The sequence below is a fragment of the Gracilinanus agilis genome, chromosome 1 (assembly GCF_016433145.1).
Source record: "Gracilinanus agilis isolate LMUSP501 chromosome 1, AgileGrace, whole genome shotgun sequence".
In the NCBI taxonomy this organism is placed as follows: domain Eukaryota; kingdom Metazoa; phylum Chordata; class Mammalia; order Didelphimorphia; family Didelphidae; genus Gracilinanus; species Gracilinanus agilis.
The window spans coordinates 500529893-500550486 of NC_058130.1; the positions used below are offsets into that span (position 1 = coordinate 500529893).

A 20594-nucleotide genomic window follows, 5' to 3' on the forward strand; every position below is an offset into this window, starting at 1 on the left:
TTATTATTGTTATGTTAAACCCAGAAAGGAAATGAGTTAATATTATTCTTTCAAAAATCATTTTAGAAAGAAAAATGTTTTATGGTAGGTTTTTTCTTTCTTTTTTTATAGAGATAAGGTGATACGGCTAGTCCCAGAAACAGAGGGGAAGGCGCATGTACTGAAGAATGTATGCCATCGATTTAAGGTAAGACAGATGATTCCAATTTTCAAAGCAGGCACTCAATACTGGGAGTTATCTGGCTTCTTGTCATGTAGTTACTTAAGGAACTGGAATCAACAAGCCAGAGAATGAAAGGCTAAATGAAATTAAAAGCATTTTTGAAGCCCAATTAACATAGGACTAGGCAGAAACAGATAATAAAATACATATATTATCCAATTCTTTTGCTTTTTCTTCAACCTCGTATAAGAAAAAGAGAAGTGAACTTGGGGCCAGTTGTCTTGATGTGATCATTATTAATTATAATAACTAACTATATATAGCACTTATATATTACTTTCATATTTCCAAAGCATTTTTATATATTGTGAATTTAAGCCTCACAACAATCCTATGAAAGTAAATACAAAAGGTATGAATATCCCCACTTTAATGATGAGGAAATTTAAGTTCAGAGTTTAAGTGACTTAGCAGTGTTCCCAAAGCCAATAAATATCTAAGGTAAAATCTGAACCCAGGTCTTTCTTGACTCCAAGTATCATACTGCCTCTCTTACAGAATTGATTAACTGAGTTACCCTAAGCAAATTACTTTATCTCACTGAGCCTTAGTTTCCCATCCAGATACTCATGATAAGCTGAGTCAAATTACCTTCCCCAGAACGGGTTGTACTAGAAGTCCACCAAGGTCCCTTTCAGCTCCAAATCTATTATATTATTATGATTTTATGAGCTATACGATGGGCATAATAATGCTTATACAACTTGTCTCAGAATGCAAATGTTACTAAAGCACTTGGCCAACACTAAATCATGATAGTCAGGTCTGAAATCAAGAGGACCTGGGTTCAAATCTGATCTCAAATACTTCCTAGCTTTGTCACCCTGTCCCTTAACCCCCATTGCCTATTCCTTAGTGCTCATCAGTCTTAGAACCAATACAGAAAGTAAGGGTTTAAAAAAAATAAAAAGAATTGCCATGAAAACTGAATGCCATGACTTGCCCAGAATCACACAGTCAATATGTGTCAAAGACAAGGTGTGAATCCTTATTGGCTTGAAGACCAGCTCAATATCCACAACACCATATTGCCTATTATTGTTGGGGTTGTCATCAGTTGTGATTATTAATTCCTTCTGACCCCTTTCTTTCCTAATTAAAACATTCACAAGAACTGAGATAAAGAAAATAATAAATATTCAAGTCATTTCCTTTCATTATCTGTTAGTAGATCTAATAAGGCACTTGTTCAAGGGGGTTGAAAGTATTGTCAAAAAAGCAGCTTTGAGTATATTCTTGAATTTCAGTTTTCTTCTTCCACATCTCTCAAATCCAACCTTTTCTTTCCACTTACACAAACCACTTTAGTCCAGACACTTAGCCCTTTCCTAGATTACTGCATCTCCAAAGTGGCCTCCTCACCTCATATCTCTCCTCACTACAATTCATCCTACATTCTATTACCAAGAGGATTTTGTTCAGCTTTGATCTAGCCATAAGACTTTCTCACTCAATCAATGCTAATGGCTCCATATTGCCTCTAAGATAAAATATAAACTCCTCTGTTTGGTTCATAAAGCCCTTTACAACAATGGACAGAGGGAGGAGAACATTATACATAATAATAACAATGTAAATGAGAAGAATAGCAACCACAAAACAATTAAAAATGAATATTGTGAAATGATAAAACAACAAACATGTCACCAAAGAAATGTGAGAAAATACTATCCTTTTTCTTTTGCAAAGGTCAGGATCCATAGGTGTAGAGCACTACATATAATATCAAGAATTTTTAAATATATTTTGATATATTTTGTTTTTTTATTAACAAATTTACACATAATTTTCCAAAGTTATATGATCCAAATGGCTTCTCTCCCTTCTTCCCTCCCTCCCTCTCAGAGATGGCAAGCAATTCAGCCTGGGTTATGCATGTATTGTCATGCAAAATATATTTCCATGTTATTAATTTTTTCAAATGAATAAACTTATAAAACTAAATCCCAAAACATATACTCAAATAAACAAGTGATAAATAATGTTTTCATCTGCATTCCTACTCCAACAATTCTTTCTCTGGAGGTAGATAGCATTCTTTTTAGTAAGTCCCTCAGAATTGTCCTTGAACATTGTATTGCTGTTAGTGGCAAAGTCTATCACATTTGATCATTCCACATTATTGCTATTACTGTATATAATGTTTTCCTGGTTCTGCTTATTTTACTCTGTATCAGTTCATGTAGATCTTTCCAGTTCTTTCTGAAATCTTCCTGTTCATCAATCCTTACAGCACAATAATATTTCATAACCATCATATACCACAATTTCTTCAGCCCTATTGAAGCGCATCCTTTTAGTTTCCAATTCTTTGCCACCACAAAAAAAAAGCTGCTATAAATATTTTAGTACAAGCAGATCCTTTCCCATTTTTTATCTCTTTGGATTAAAGACCTAATAGAGGGATTGCTAGATCAAAGAGTATGCATTCTTTTATAGCCCTTTGGGCATAATTCCAAATTACCTTCCAGAATGGTTGGATCAGTTCACAATTCTACTAGCAATATATTAATGTCCCAATTTTGCCACATTTCCTCCAACATTTGTCATTTTCATTTACTGTCATATTAGCCAATCTAATACATGTGAGGTATTACCTTAGAGTAATTTTAATTGGCATTTCTCTAATCAAGAGGGATTTAGAACATGTTTTCATGTGATTATTGATAGCTTTGATTTCTTCATCTGAGAACTGCCTATTCATATCCCTTGACCATTTATCAATTGTGGAATGACTTGGATTCTTATAGATTTGACTTAGTTATATTTTAGAAATAAGACCTTTATCAAAGAAATTTGTTATTTCTCTTCCATTCTTGTTTGCATTGGTTTTATTGGTACAAAACCTTTTTAATTTAATGTAATCAAAATTATTCATTTTACATCTTGTAATGTTCTCTATCTTATATGGTCATAAAATATTCCTTTCTCTATAGATATAACAAGTAAACTATTCTATGTTCCCCTTTTTACTTAAAATATCAGACTTTATGTTTAAATCATATATCCATTTTGATCTTATCTTGGTTTAGGGTATGAGATGTTGATCTAAAACTAATTTTTGCCATACTGTTTTCCAATTATTCTAGCAGTTTATTTAAATAGTGAATTCTTATCCCAAAAGCTGGGGTCTTTGGGATTATCAAACACTAGATTACTGAGGTCATTTACTCCTAATGTATTCCATTGATCCACTCTTCTATTTCTTAGCCAGTACTAGATAATTTTGATGATTACTGCTTTATTTACAGTTTAACATTTCATACTGAAAGTTCACCATCCTTCACATTTTTTTCATTAGTTCCCTTGATATTCTTGGCCATTTGTTCTTCCAAGTGAATTTTGTTATCATTTTTTCTAATTCTAAAAAATAGTTTTTTTTGGTAGTTTGGTATGGCACTGAATAAGTAAATTAATTTACATAGGATTGTCATTTTTACTATATTAGCTCAGCCTAATCCATTAGCAATTAATATTTTTCTAGTTGTTTAGATTTAACTTTATTTGTGAGAAAAGAATTTGTAATTGTGTACATATAATTCTGGCATTTGTCTTGGAAAATAGATTCCCAAGATTTTATATTGTCTAGAGTGATTTTTAAATGGAGTTTCTCTTTCTAACTCTTACTGCTGAACTTCCTTGGAAATATATAGAAATGCTGATAACTTTATTTTGTGGATTTATTTTGTATCCTGAAAATTTGCTAAAGTTATTGATTATTTCAACTAGCTTTTTAGATGATTTTCTAGGATTCTCTAAGTTTATCGTTATATCATCTGCAAAGAATGATAGTTTAGTTTCCTTATTGACTACTTTAATTACTTCAATTTTCTTTTCTTTTCTAATTGCTAAAACTAGCATTTCTAGTACATTATTAAATAATTGTGGTGATAATAGGCATCCTTGCTTCACTCCTGATCTGATATCCCCATTGCAGATGATACTGGCTAATGGTTTTAAATAAATGCTACTTATTATTTTGAGGAAAGGCCTTTTTATTACCATGCTTCCTAATGTTTTTAATAGGAATTGGTATTGTATTTTGTCAAAAGCTTTTTCTGCATCTATTGAGATAATCATGTGATTTCTGCTAGTCTGATTATTGATATGGTCAATTATGCTGATAATTTTCCTAATATTAAACCAAACTTGTATTCCTGGCATAAGTTCCACCAAAATAGTTTCTAATGATTGTTTTTATTTCCTCTTCATTAGAGGTAAAATCACCCTTTTTATTTTTGATACTGGTAATTTGATTATCTTCTTTCCTTTTTTAATCAAATTAAGTAATGATCTATTTTATTTGTTTTTTTTTTCATTGAAACAACTCCTACTCTTATTTATTAATTCAATAGTTCTTTTACTTCCAATTTTATTAATTTCTCCTTTGACTTTTAGATTTCCAATTTAGTCTTTAATTGGGGATTTTTAATTTGTTCATTCTCTAGTTTTTTAGTTCTAAACCCAATTTTTGATATGCTTTTTCTCTATTTTATTGATATAAGTACTCAGGGATATAAATTTTCCTTTCAGTACTGCTTTGGTTGCATCCCATAAATTTTGATATGTTGTCTCCTCATTGCCATTCTCTTCCATGAAATCAGTGATTGTTTCTATGATTTGTTCTTTGACTCATCCATTTTGAAGAATTAAATTATTTAGCTTCTAATTAATTTTTAATTTGCCTTGCTATGGGCAAAACATTGCTATGGGTAAAAAATTGGTGAATCCTATTTTTACATTAGGAATAATTTTATTGCATGATTGTCTAGAAAAGCTGCATTTATTATTTCTGCTTTTTCTGCATTTAGTTGTAAAGTTGTTATGTCCTACTAGTTGGTCAATTTCTGTATATGAGTCATGTGCTGCTGAAAAGAAAATATATTCCTCATTATCCCTATTTAATTTTGTCCAGATATATATTAAATATAACTTTTCTAAAGTTTCATTTGCTTCCTTTACTTCTTTCTTATTTTTTGGTTAGATTCTTCTAGTTATGATAGGGGAAGGTTGAGATCCCCCACCAGTACAGTTTTATTGTCTATTTCCTCATTGAACTCCTTTAGTTTCTCCTTTAAAAATCTGGATACTATGTGACTTTGGGATTTTGGTTTTATAAGATTATTCACCTACAAAAAATAAGTAAAATGGAAATGTGTTTTGCTTGATAATACATGTATAACCCCAAAAAAATCTGGATACTATACTATTTGGTACATATAGGTTAAGTACTGATATCACTTCATTATCTATACTTCTTTTTGTGAAGATATAATTACCTTCCTTATCTCTTGTAATCAGATCTATTTTTGCTTTAGCTCTGCATGAGATGATGATTGCTGTTCCTGCTGTTTTTTATCTCAGTTGAATCCCAGTAGATTGTACCTCAGCCCCTTACCTTACTATATAATATATGTATCTATCTGCTTCAAATGCATTTCCTGTAAACATATGGTAGGATTCTGGTTTTTAATCTACTCGGCTATCCTCTTCTGTTTTATGGTGAGTTCATCACACTTACATTCATTTGTATATTCCCCTTTGCCTTGTTTTCCTCTTTTAATCTTGACCTTTCTCTTTTTACTCTTTCCCTCTATCCCAGTGTGTTTTGCTTTTAATCACTCCTTCCATTCCCCTTCTTAATATTACATTACTCCCCTCCTCATCACCCTATTTCTAATTCCCCTTCTACTTCTCTATAGGCTAAGACAGGATTCTGTACCCCAATGAATTGGGCTGTTCTTCCCTCCCTGAGACCACTCCAGTGAAAGTAAGGTTTAATTATTACCCATCACCATCCTCATCCTCACTTTCATTGTAATAGTCTCCCCACCATGCCTCTTTATGTGATATAATTTACCTCATTTTATTTCTTTCTTCCCATTTCTCTTTTTCATTCCTAAATTTTTTTCTTTGCATATCATCCTACACATGTTACTATCACACTCTCTGTCTATGTTTACTTTTAACTATTAAGATAATGATAAAAATTTTAAGTGTTATGAACATCATGTTTACATATAGGAATATAAACAATTTGACTTTATTGTGGCCCTTACTCCTTACGTTTTTCTCTTTCTTATTTATCATTTTATGCTTCTCTTGAATTTTGTACTTGGACATCAGATTTTCTCTTTGGTTTTTTTCTTCAGTAATATTTGGAAATATTCTTTTTTATTAAATGACCATACTTTTCCCTGAAAGAATAGAATCAATTTTGGGAGCAGCTGGGTGGCTCAGTGGATTGAGAACCAGGCCTAGAGATGGGAGATCTTAGGTTCAAATCTTGTCTCAGATATTTCCCAGCTGTGTGACCCTGCACAAGTCACTTAACTCTCATTGCCTACCCATAACCACTCTTCTGTCTTGAAAACAATACTTAGTATTTATTCTAAGATGAAAAGTAATGGTTGTTTTTTTAAATCGAGTCAGTTTTTCAGGGTAGGTGATTTTTATTTGTAAACCCAGTTCTTTTACCTTCCAGAATATCATTTTCCAAGCATTCTGATCCTTTAATGTGGAAGCTACCAGATCCTATGTAATCCTGATTGTGGCTCCATAATATGTGAATTATTTCTTTCTAGTTGTTTGTAGTATTTCTCCTTATCCTGTGAGCTCTTGAACTTGGCTATAACATTCCTGGGAGTTGTCATTTGGGAATTTAATGCAGGAGGTGATTCATGGACTCTTTCAATCTCTATTTTACCCTGTTGTTCAAGAATATCAGGGCAGTTTTCTTGGATAATTTCCTGTAGTATGATGTCTAGGCTTTTTTTTTTGTCATGACTTTTGGGTAGTCCAATAATTCTTAAATTGTCTCTCCTAGATCTGTTTTCCAGGTTAGTCATTTTTTCAATGAGATATTTCCTATTTTCTACTATTTTTTTCATTCTTTTGATTCTGTTTTATTGTTTTTTGATGTCTTATGAAGTCATTAGCTTCTATTTGCCCAATTCTAACTTTTAAAAAATGAATTTCTTCCATGACCTTTTGATCCTCATTTTTCTTTCAGTTCATTCTATTTTTCATTCAACTCTTTTCTTCATTGGACTTTTGTGCCTCTTTTTCCAGTTGTCCACTTTTTCTTTTTAAGCTATTTTCTTTTTGCATCACTTTCACTTCTTTTTCCCATTTTTCTTTGACCTGGCTTATTTGATTTTGGAATTCCTTGTTGAGTTCTTCCAATACCTGAGACCAATTTCCACTTTTCTTTGAAGTCTTGCATATGTTTGCCTGGATTCATCATCCCCTATTGAATCTGATCCTTGCTCTTTGTCTCCATAGAAATTTTCTATGTAGGTGTTTCTTTTGCTGTTTACTCATTTTCCCAGCCTTTTTTGCCTGTGAACTAGGAGTTCTGAAAGCTGTTGACTCTGTCTCCTCTGATGATGGCTTACAGGATTCAGTACTCTAAGCTATTTTTATCCTGGGGCTAAGGGCTTCATGATAGCACAGGCTTAAAAGGGACAAGTGCTAAGGACTTCCAGATCTCACTGTGGGTTGATGCCAGGGCCTGGGACTTCAAGGGATGGCAATGGGATGCTCTGTTGTTTGTGTAGTGTAAATTAAGTTTTTCAGGATTTGCAAGAAGCCATGTCTGTGGGCAGGGCTGCCAGTTGGAAACTTTGTATCTTGGGAGATTCCTGATGCCATGCCAGGGCATGAAACCAATCATCAGTTGGGCTGTACCCTATATAAGGGAGAGAGAAACTCAACCCAGGGTCTCAATCTTGAGCCAGGGATCCAACTGGTGGGGACAAACCTTTCTCTCCTCAATTTATTGGTCAAGAATCAACCAACTTACCTTAAAGTTACAGGATTTACTACTGAGCTTTTGGGTCTATTAACATCATTCAACAAATTACTACAGAAGATTTATCCATCTATTTTCTTCAATCAATCTGAAATCTAATCCATCTATAGGCAGGCAGTATTCACTAAAATAGGGCAGTAGACCTGGCTCAGCCCAACCTTCAACATTCTGAAACTGTTGGATTATATACTTTGAGCTAGGAATAGATTTCATTTAGGGATTCCTAAAACCCTCTTCCCTTCCCTCAGCTTCCCTTGTTATTTGAATACTTCAAGTAAAATCCTTATCATAAAACTCAACCCAGCTACTAACCTTTTGTTGGTTGGCCTAACAACAAGGCAGCATCAAAGAAGTTCTAGGGGAACTTGAAGGGACAGAGAGGTGTCTAGCTTCAGCTTCTGAAGCTGTATTTAATTTCCAAACTTAATTTTAGCAGTCAGATGCATTATTGACCATCATTAATATTTTAATAACACTGATACACACTTATCATCAGTTGATCATTGATTGATACCAGGAAACCAGTCTTCCTGAGGAACATACTGAGATTGGTTGAGGGGATTATAAAGGAAATGTAGTTATATCAACTGACTTCCTGTTGATACAAAAGAGAGGCCTAACACTCTGTTATCATATGGGCTTTTTCCTTTACTTCTGTGAGCAAATACATCATTTCTACTGAGTTCCTCAACAATCATAACAGTAGGCAGATTCCTGGAATCCTGAAGTTGTCCTATGCCCAGGCTCAGTACCTGGCACTATAGGCTGTGGAGTGGTTGGCCAGGACTCCTCTCTGTGTGGTTTTGCTTCCAGTTTCCCTTATCCTATAAAAATCAACTCTACCTATCTTTCAAGTGTTCAGAAGGAGAGCTCCCTCACTCCATTTTACTGTTGTTTTTTGACTCCTGTCATTTTGAGGTGTTTTTTAAAGTTTGATTTGGAAGGATTCTTAGAGAAGTTTCATCTTTTGCTGCTACTAAGGCACCATCTTGGTACTGGCTCCCCTTCCCATTTTGATATATTTTGAACAACATGACTCAGAAGGAAGGTGAAAGATACAGGGGGTGTAAAAACAAAAATATCAATTAAATTCCATCTTTAAAATGATATAAACAGATGGTATAAAAACAAAAGATATTAATAAAATTCTATTTAAAAAATAAAACTCTTCACAACTTGGTTCCTTCCTCACCAAGCCTCTTGGCTTCCTTCAAGGTTCAGCCTAAATTCTACATTCCTTGTGAAACTTTCCTGATCTTCTCCATAGTTAAAACTTAATAACTATTTGGTTACTGACTGAATGCTCCACTTTTTCATCATTGTTAGATAATACTTTCTCCACCATACGCTTAGATCCAGACAATATGGCCTTTTCTCCATTCTTCATATGCTGCATCTCATCTCCCTGTCTTTGTATTATCTATCCTTCAAGTCTGGAATGCACTCACTCCTTTCTCCTATCTGATAGAGTCCCTTTTGCCTTTTAAGAGACAACACAAGTACCATATTCTTCATGTTCCTGATCTCTCCACAAATGCTAGTGTCTTCCTTCCCAAAAACTTGTACTTGAACTATTAAATGTGTGTATGTACACATATGTATTAAATCACTTTATATTTAGACATTATATATTTTTATATATTCTTTTTTCTCCATGCCCCACTAAAACATAAGTTCCTTGGACAGAGAGATTACTCCTTTCTTTGTATTTGTATCAACGGCCACTAACAGAGTACCTATATATGCTTATTGATTGGTTAATGATTGATCATATAAACTGTCTACACATGCCTGAGGTGGAGTTATCATAGATAAGATGGTGATAATATATCCTTTATGTCTCAGGAAAATATAAGTGAGTTTTTTTAAATCTAGAAAAAAAAAATTAAGGTAATTTTAGAGAATAGCTGAAAGACAATATCAGAAAAAACCATAGTGCTCTAACATTGAGTCCTCTGAACTGAAATAGAAAATTATTTGCAACAGTTTGTTTAAGTGCATTTCATCTTAAGATATGGGCATAAGTCAAATTTTAAGATATTTGTTATTTATCTTTCTTTGGAGAGTTTTTAAATATAATTTTTAATTTGGCATTTTTCTTTCAACACTGATTTAATTTTAAAATTACAATATAGTCTCTCTTCTCTTTTAGTTCATCCTGCATAATTGTATTGTAGAAATAAACATATCTCATCATAGAATAGCATAGTAAAAGAAGGGTTGAATGAGAGAGAAAATCTGGGTTCAAATCCCAACTCCAGCAATTATTTACTCCATCTTTGGGCAAGTAATTTTAGCTTATTCATCTACTTAATATAGATAATTCTACTTATACTACTTAATTTAGCTTACCAGCACCAAGCAGGGGTTCTTCATCTTTTTTGTCATGAACCCCACTGTGGATATGATGAAGCACATGGACCCTTTGTCAAATGTTTTTAAGTGTATAAGATAAAATACATATGTACAAAAGAAACCAATATAAATATAGATGCCAGAATATTTAAATTCCCCAAATTATGAGCCCATGATTTAAAGATGGCACAGTAGATGGAATGCTGAAGTTGGAATAAGTAAGATCTGAGTTCAAATCCTGCCACAGATACTAAAATGCTATGTGATACTGTCTTCTTTTAACTTTAAAATGAGGATAATAATAATAATACCTACCTTATAATGTTTCCATGAGAACTGACTGAGATTCTTTGCAAGCACCTTGCAAATTTTAAAGCACTATATAAATGTCAGTTATTATTACATTATTATAATACATCTCTTTCTAATTATAAAGAAGCAGGTAGGTAGTGCAGTGCTTAGAGTTCCAAACATGAAGTCAGGAAAATTTGAGTTCAAATCTAGCCTCAAACATTTATTAGGTCTATGATTCTAGGCAAATCACTTAACTTCTATCTTTCACCATTCCCTCATCTGTAAAAATGTGGATTATCATAACACCTCCTCTCCCAGGTTTGTTTTAAGGATCAAACGTGATACTTACAAAATTCTTTATAAACCTTAAAGTACAATATAAATGCTATTATTGTTGTTTTGGTGTTCAGTTATTTCAGTCATGTCCAACTCTTAATTTGGGATTTTCTTGGTAAATACGCTGAATTGATTTGCCATTTCCTTCTCCAGATCATTTTATAGATGAGGAAATTGAGGCGGAGTTAAGTGACTTGCCCAATTTCACATAGCTAGAAGGTATCTAAGCCTGGATTTGAATTCCTGAAGATGAGTCTTCCTGATTCTAAGCCCAGCATCTATCCACTGTACCAACTGCCTACTCTTATTATTATTATCATGATCATTATTATTGTCATTATTAAATGCCTAAGCCCCAGCTACTGCCAATTTTATCCTATATTAAAGAATTGTTGCTCTTATTATCTCCTAAACTTATTGGTTACTTTTAAAGTATTATATATTCAATGAGACTCATATTTAGTTCATGAACTTAATAAATGAAGCAAGCCAAATTGCAATAGCATTTTAAAAATATTATTAGACTAATCAATCTACAAGAAAGTAGCATCTGTTAAATGCAAGGCAAAGTAATTATTTGGGATTATTGCTAAGGAATGAGGCAATAGTTACTGGGAGTCAGGGAACATATAATGTTGAGATTTTAGTCTTAACATTTAAAAAAGATATCTTTAAATTAAAGTCTTTGGAGAGACCGCAGGCAAGGTTAGGAGTGATAGCATTATGAACGGAGAAAAGGACTCAGAGGGACGAGATACCATGGCAGTAGAATCAAGCTGGATAAAGCAACCAGAAAAGAGGAGAAGAGAAAAGGAAGAAGGAACATCCCAGAAATTCAGATAAAAGAGAGAAGTGGGAAAAGATTATTAGATTAGGCAATTGAGATAATCTTGTCAGATAGCCAAATCATTAAAGTCTCCATCATTCTTTTATCACATTTCTATTAAAGATTGGTTCTGTTTCCCCAACTCTTCTTTCTTCCCACTTTCTGTCCAGTTGACCTGTAAGATATTCTAATCACAGTCTTCCTTTTGTTTCTGCCTCAGTTTCTGCCAACCAGATGATTTTCACTGTGTCTCCCTAATCTGGTACCCAGATTTCTTCATGAGTATAGCTTCTTAATGCACATTGCTACTTTACCACTGCCCATATATACCCCTATCAATCACCTTTCCCGCCTTCCTTTTATATTTGAATAAATTGTACCATCCAGAGCCATAGGTGATGAAATGCATAAGAATGCTAGTCAAGAAGGAGTCAAGAACAGAGTTCAAATCCCATCTCAGACACATATTAGCTGTATGACCATGAGCAAGTCTAACTTCTCAGCCTCAGTTCTCTGGTTGTAAAATGGGAATTATAAAAGTCTTTACCTCCCAAGGTTGTTATAGGGATTAAATGAGATAACATGTAATTTATGGTGGTGGTTGTTGAATCCTTTTCAGTCCTGTCTGGCTTTTCATGACCCCATTTGGGGTTTTCTTGTCAAAGATACTGGAGTGGTTTGCCATTTCCTTCTCCATCTCATTTTACAGATGAAGAAACTGAGGCAAACAGCATTAAGTGACTTAGCAAAGGAATAGCATCATCATAGATAATTACAGCTCACAAAAATATATTATTTTTGTGCATTAGGGCAGTAAACAGAAATTGCTAATTGAGTTCCAAGGGAAAAAAAATGTTATCAAATTGGATGATAGAGCACAGGGAAACCTAAGGAAAGAGGAGATTTTGTGGAAAAGGTGGTACATGAGTCAGACTTTAAAGTGTAGGATAGGAATTCATCTGTGAAAAGCTACAACTGATTAGGTTATAAATTTCTTTAAGGCAGGGACTATCTTTCACCTATTTATTTATTTTTTTGGTCCCTAGCACTTAGCACAGTGCCTGGCATAACACAGGCATTGAATAAATGTGTATTGACTAACTGAAAAGGATAATAGATATTTAAGGTGTAGAAAATAGCACAAACAAAGGAACTGGGACAAAAAAAGATACCAGCCAGTTTCAAGGAAGAGAGGATAGTCCAGCATGCTTGGGGTAAAGTGCATAGACAGTATAAGATGGAATCAGATTACAAAGGGTCTTGAATGCCAGGAAAAGGAATTTGAAGTTTACTCTGTAGACAATAGGAACTCAGTGAAGGTTTTTGAGTGAACTAATTTCATAATATGATTTATGTTTAAGAAGGAGTGCTCTGGAAGCAGTGTTAGGGAGAGAATCAGAGCCAGAAACATGAATCGCAACCCTTACAGTGCTATGTAAATGTTAGTTTTTATAATTTTTAAATGTTGTTTTTAAGCAGGACAGCACGCAAGAGAGTTATTGCACACCAGACAGGATGATAAGGAGTGGTGGTGGCAGTGGGAAGAGTAAGAAAGGGACAGGCATGAGAAATGTGATGGAGAAATGTAACTGGCATTAGGTGTGAGAATTGAGGTTCTTAGAAGACATTGCTAAAGTTGGAAATCAAGGCAGTCACTTTATCTTCACTGGGCCTCAGTTTCTCTAAAAAAAGTCTAAAAGTGAATAATAATATCTATGTCCACAATAGCTTTCTTGGATGATCGAATAAGATAAAAGCTCAATGACAGTGGTTGTTGATTGTACTGGTGGTTGTTGATGCTATAATCAGGCACTTAATAAATGTTTATTGATTGATTGGTTGCTAATCTTAATATTATTACTGCTATTAGTTTTAAAGTCTAGTCTGAATTATAAGTTTTCACCTTCCAAGTCCAAAATAGAAGCATAAGAAAGAAAAATGAGCATTCAGCATTGAGTGGAATCTCTGACTAATACATTTGGAGAATAGATAATTAGCTTTAGAAATGGTGCTCTGCAGTTGGTTACTTTGAAAATCATTGTTATGCCTGTGTCCAGGATCTAAAAACAGAAAGTTAAATTCAGTATTTAGGAAACCAAAAACTGGATAAAGAGAGCCAGTCAATTAAAACCAGAAGGGTTACCATGATTTAATTAAACAGTAAGGAAAAGAGATAATTTGCAGATAAGGACTAGCAGAATCAAGACCCCACAATCTGCCTGTCTACCCTCCTTCTTTCACAGATTCTTTGTTGGTATTCTAAGGGATTAGGTGCATTACAGAAGATCACCCCGATGATTCATTTTAGGAATTTAATAACTGCTATCAAAAGGGACAATAGGAATGTTTCCATTCCTGCTACCTTTCTGCCCAGCACTTTAAGCAAACACCTGAATTGTGCCAAAAAGTTTGTCATTTTTCAAAACCAGACTACTTTTATCCAAATATCAATTTATTTACCAGATTACTAAGTATACCTTCCTAATTTTCAGCTCCATTTGACTTGCTCCAAATCTTGCTTTCTACAACAGAGCTAGACAGATCCCAGCTACCAAGTTGCCATGGCATCTAGAAATCCAACATGGCACTTGTTTGGACAATAATTAGTATCATCTTCTTGTTGTTGCTTAGTGGTTTTAGTCATATCCAATTCAGTTACCCCATTTAGAGGTTTTCTTGCCAAAGATACTGGAGAGGATTGCCATTTCCTTCTCCAGATCATTTTGCAGGAAAGTGAGACAAATAGGGTTATATGACTTGCCCACGGTCATACAGCTAGTAAGTATCTGAGCCCAGTTTTGGTCTCAATTCTTCCTGACTCCAGGTCCAGAACTCTATTCACAATGCCATCTGGCTGCCTCAATCCAGCAATAAGCATTTATTAAGTGTCTACCCTGTACTAGGCTCAATGCAAGACCCTAGGGATACAATTAAAGAATGAAGTAATTTCTATTATCCAGGAGCTTATATTCCATTTAAAGTGATAACAAGTGCACACATAAATGTATGGAGAATAAATATAAAGAGAATAGATAGAAATAAATACAAGTTAGTTATATATAAATTAATTAGGGAGGGAAGAAACAAGCAGTTGAAAAGATCAGAAAAGGCTCTGTGCCTTGGAGGAGAGAGATTCAGTGAGACAGAAAAGAAGAAAGACATTCTAGTCATAGAGGATGACCAGTGGAAAAGTATGGAAAACAGGAGATAAAGTACATGTATGATGGATATAGAGAAGACCATTTTAGTTGAAACATAGCATGTAGAAGGGTGAATAATGATTATATGATGGATAGTTAAGTGGTGCAGTGGATAGAGCCCAGTACCTGGAGTTAGGAAGACTCATCTTCCTGAGTTCAGACCTGGATTCAGACACTTACTTGCTTTGTTATCCTAGGCAAGTCACTAAACCCTGTTTGCCTTAGTTTCCTCATCTATAAAGTGAGCTGGAGTATGACATGGCAAACTACTCTAGTCTCTTTGACAAGAAAATCCCAAGGGGATCACAAAGAGCTGGGCACAACTGAAATGACTGAAGTACAACAATGATGAGGCTGGAGAGAGAGGTTGGAGCTAAGTTGTAAAGGTGTTTAAAAGCCAAGAATTTTATCCTAGAGGCAATGAAAATCAACAAAATTTATTCCATAGAGGAATGGTGAATTTGTACTTTAAAAAAATCATTCTGACAGTAGTATGGGAAGATAGATTTGAGTAGGGAAAAACTTGAGGCAGAAAGGTCACTGAAATTAGTCAAGTGCTGATAAGGCCTGAACTAAGGCTATGGCTGTTTGAGTAAAGAGAGCAAGTTGGCTACAAAAAGATGTTGTAGATAAAATATGGAAGATTTGGCAACCGGATGTATGATGTGAAGGAAAATGAAAAGTCAACAGTAAATCCTGAGGTTACAGAACTGGGAGATGGAAAGAAATAAGAAACAGAACTAAGGAAGTTTTAAAAGGAGATGGATCTAAGGAGAAAGATAGTGAATTCTATTTGGGAAATGTTAAGTTTGAAATGTCTCTGAGATATCAAGTTTGAAATGCCCAATACATAGTTACTTAATTGTCAGAAGATATCCAACAGTTCCAGGGGTCTGGGAGGTGCACGGTTAAGGTGAGAATGAATGAGGCAGAAGCCAGAGACTGTTAGTTAGCTCATGGCTGCTCCAATCTGACGTGGAGCTTCAGGTTTATTATATACAGAATTCAAAATCTATTTCACACAAAGCACAATAGAGTTATAGCTGTACAGACACTCAAGGTTACAGAGTTACATCATGACTGACATATGACTTACAAAATTTTCTCCCATGAAGATTATTCCTGGAGGAGACAAGGTCCAAGGTTAGAAATGAACCTCATTATTATCTAAAAGGTATTTCAGGGAAAAGCTTCCATACTTCAAAAGATATCTTTAATGAATGAGTCTTTAACATTATGGAGTGGAAAGCACCTGGCTGAATGTGAAGAGTGTCTAACTGCCTGCTTTTGACCTTGGGCTGTCTGAGAATAGATACAGGGCTAAGTCAGCTTTTTGCTAATTTCTACTCTTTTCATCTTAGGGGGAAATTGTTAATTCCTTAACTGCTGGTTATACAGTACTTAAAAACTTAAGCTATCCTAGAAAATTAGATTATAATGATTTCCAATAAGAAAAGGTGTGAATCATACAAGGAATAACAGAGAGGAGTCCAGATTTTTATCTTAGATAAAAACATCCTGTCTGTGCCCTGACTTGCAGGACAGAAAGATCAAAATGCACGGCCTTGCCTGGCTGCATCGATCTTTTGATGGGTCCAGATAAAAATATCTATTAGAGACCCTGTTTTTCTCAATGGCTTCCAACACTTAATGCTGACGGTCAGGAAAGAGACTAGAGCTGGATATATAAGGATGAAATTTATCTGTCATAGAGAACATACTTTTTTTAAAAAAAACACGGAAACTTATTGATGAAGTCCCCAAGAAACTGTGTGTAGGGAAAGAAGAGAAAAAGACCCAGGATACTCACAACTAAGAGACATGATATGGATGTGGAGATATGGAAGGTTTAAGAAGAGAAAAGTACATTTGGAATAGCTTCTATAATGAGTGAGATAAGGAATTAATTAGGGAAGAATAAAAGGACAATGTCTCATGTAATTTTTGTGAACAAGATGGATAAATATAGGGAGAATGCAGTATGGTTACATGTATTTAGAACTTTTAAAAGAGTAATGATTCAAAAACAACTTGGAAGAAGGCCTCTTTAATTTAAAAAACTGCACTTGGCTATGTGATATTTAAAATTTTGATAACTGATAACTAAAAACAGAAATGTCATATTTATCAAATTCCAAGATGAAATAAAGCTTAGAAGAACATAGGTAACACTTTGGATAACTGACTGCCAGGATCCAAACAATTCTTGACAATCAAAAACATTGGGTAGAAACTAATAATACAGGTTTTAATCAAAATAAATGTAAAAAACACTTATTTGAGTTTTTTAAATTGACTTGACAAGTACAAGATTGAGAAAGAAGCATCTTTCAACAACCGTTTATCTGAAAAATATCTGGAAGCTTTAGTGGGCTGCAATACCAATGTGTCAGTAATGTGATCCAATATATCAGTCATCTCATCAAGATTTTTTCCCATTGATAAAGATTGAAAAGTTTAAAACAAAAGATATTTAAACAAAGCAAATTAATTGACAAGAGAAATATTATCTTATGTATACAGTGGACATTCTCTGCCACAAATTATTATACCATTAATAAAGGGACCACATGCAGAGAACACATATAACCAGGGAACATATGTGAAGAGCATATGAATGGGCAGGAGGCTGTGAGGTACAATGAAAGGAGCACTGCATTTGGGGTCTGAGGCATGAGTTCAAATCCAGATTCTGTCCTATATGACTTTAAACAAGTCATCTCCATTCTCTAGGTGTCGGTTTCTTAATCTTGTAAATTGGACAATCCCTTCTAGTTCTAAATCTATGTTTATAAGCTTATATGGACACACATATGTTCATTGACATTTTCTTATAATGTCATCACACTGTCCTCCACTGTTCTCTGCTCTCTGTACTAGAGATTGCACTGGGCATTACATCTTTGTTCTCTGAACATCACGTCATCCCTCTTGAGTTCAGTTATTCAGCCTTTTTTCAGTCATGTCCAATTCTTCATGACGCCATTTGGAACTTTTTTACAAAAATACTGCAGAGATTTGCTATTTCCTTCTCCATCTAATTTTAAAGATGAGGAAACTGAAACAAACAGGGTTAAGTGACTTTCTTTCTAATAAGGGAAGGCTAGAGTTCTTTTCATCTTACATGTACAGGTGGCCAACAAAGTCAAAGCAGACTATCCCAAGATATGGTTGACTAGTTGTTTTGTATAAAACACTTTTTTTTCCCTGCCAAAGACTAAAGATTCCTAAGTCGATCGTCTCACATGACTTAGGAAATTCCTTTTTTAAGTCCTATTAAATAGCGATTTTTTAAATCTGTCTCCCAAAATGTATTTCACAGATCCTCTCTCCATAAATACTATAGGAGCTATGTAGAGTCTGGAACAACAAATTTCCTCTCAGCTTCCATAATTACTATTCCTTGACTGGCATGCCAATAAACCCAAGCGCTGAGAACAAAAGGGCTAAAGGAGACTTTCAAGGACATTACTACATTCCTACTTTTATTATGTACATTGTCCAGCAACAAAATCCCTGTCTTTTGTGCAGTATTCCAAAGAGGACAAATCTCAATGATTCCCCTTACATATGCATACAAAAATGTAGCTCAAAATACCTCTGACCATTTGAAAGCTGGTTGATCTTGTTTCTTTTTTTTTTAGCATAACTTATTGAATAAATTCATCTGGCTCCTAAATTTGGAAGCCATCTCCTGCATCCAAGCAAATTTGTCAAGCTCTCTTCTACCCACTCATATCATACAGCTTTTTACCTATGGCCATGAGCCTGCTGGAGAATGTTTAACAATCATTTGGGGATAGGAATAATGTAAGCAGTACACATTTTTAGTACACTCTACATTTTTAATACTTTCTCCATCACTTTCTTAAGTCTCAACAATTAACAGAACTTTGAATCAAACACTAATTTTGTAGTATTTCTTTCTGAAGTGTAAGTGCCCACCCTGAAAATTGAACAATAAACTCACAAGCCCCCAGCTATAATTAGAGATTCTTAATAAACTTTTTTAAACTCTACTTCAACATAATTTGTTTCCTTTGTAATCCCCATGCATTTTATTTGATACATGGAAAATATTATTCTGAAATGGGAACCACAGGCTTTACCAGACTGCCAAAGGAATCCACGACCCTCCCAAAAAGATAAAGAATCTCTGAACTATAGTATATTCAGGATAATCACTAGGATCCTGGGGTTGTACAAGTTTAGATATTTAAATATGCTGTGTAATATTTTGGGGATTTTCATGGTTGCACTATGAAAATCTGTTGGAAATAGAACAACCCTTTTGGGAGGGGTGGTGGGAGTGGCTGAGGAGCCTCTCTAGCTTATTCCTATGCTAAATGATTGGGACAATAAAAAAGCACTTGTTAATCCTCCCCAGTCACTCTCCCAGGTAGGTGGAATTCCTAATAGGGTGCCAAGTAAGAAACATTGGCACTAGAAATAGAAATGGGAAAGAGAATGCATTGCTGCCACTTTTCCAATGTGTCAGAATGTTGACTAAAATTCTTGGATTATTACATTTCTGGGAGGTTTTCTAAAGGAATAATCTTGAATAAGAAAACCATTTTATTCACCTTTCCATCCTTAAAGGAAGTGTATTCTTGCAATGTAGGCATTTTTCCAAATGCAACTGTGGACTAAATCTCAAGAACCTAGTTTTCAAGTATGAAATGCACTTTTCTCTCTCTGCATGAGTATTTGTGATTGGTTGTGAATAAAATAAATAAGCTAGAAAACAGTGGAAGAAATAGCACACTCAGGAAAAACAGAAATCAATTGTGGAGGCACATTGATAAATATGATGCAAAAAACAAAGTAAGGTATTAATTATAATAATGAAATGCATCTCAGCAATCCTTGATTATTGTTCTCACTGGGGAGGTAGCACCATAGTACTTAAAGTTCTGATGGCATTTCCTTTCTTTTTGCAAGATTTTCTAGTTTGGGAGAGTAAAAAGTCTGTTCTGATCATTTTCAAAATAAGATAGGCTTCCCTTCCTTTTACTCAGTCAATGGGAACCATCCAACAATTTTATGGTTAAAAGCTAAAGAGCATTGGCATCAGAGCATGAAAGGGACAGGATGAGATGAATCTCACTCTTCAGATTTGAGAGAAAACCAGTCCTCAGAACTAGAAGCAGAGTTGAATTGGAGGTTAGGAAACACCAAGGCCATAGTCAAAGATGAGAAGTGGAGAGCAATGTCGGAAGCAAATTTCTCTCTCCATTTTGTCGCCTTTTTTAATGTCGTCTCTCAGTGACCTGGAGGTCAAAGACCATTGAGTAAATTCAGGTATAAATAAGCCCTCAGAGAAAGGAAGTTAAAGAACCAAGGAACCAATGAGACAGGAAATTTATTTCACAGGCACTGCCCCTCTGGGCAGCCCAGACAAATTAAGAAATTATGGTTGGTTCCTGAGATGCAACATATGAGAGCTAGTGGGAAAAGAGCTTATAAGTGGAGACCAGGAGGTCTTTAGGGTCTCCTGGCTGGAGCATGGAGAGCAGAAGCTACAGCACCATCATGGTGGCTGTTATA

The 20594-nt window shown here is 34.6% G+C and overlaps 1 protein-coding gene across 1 annotated transcript in view; it reads left to right on the forward strand.

Annotated features, from left to right (window-relative positions):
• Positions 1–20594, forward strand: part of CPA6 (carboxypeptidase A6) — a 355331-nt gene that overhangs the window by 159230 nt on the left and 175507 nt on the right. Inside the window, exon 2 of the mRNA XM_044657976.1 lies at positions 112–187. Coding sequence (XP_044513911.1) covers positions 112–187 — 76 coding nt within the window. The remainder of the gene's footprint in view (positions 1–111; positions 188–20594) is intronic.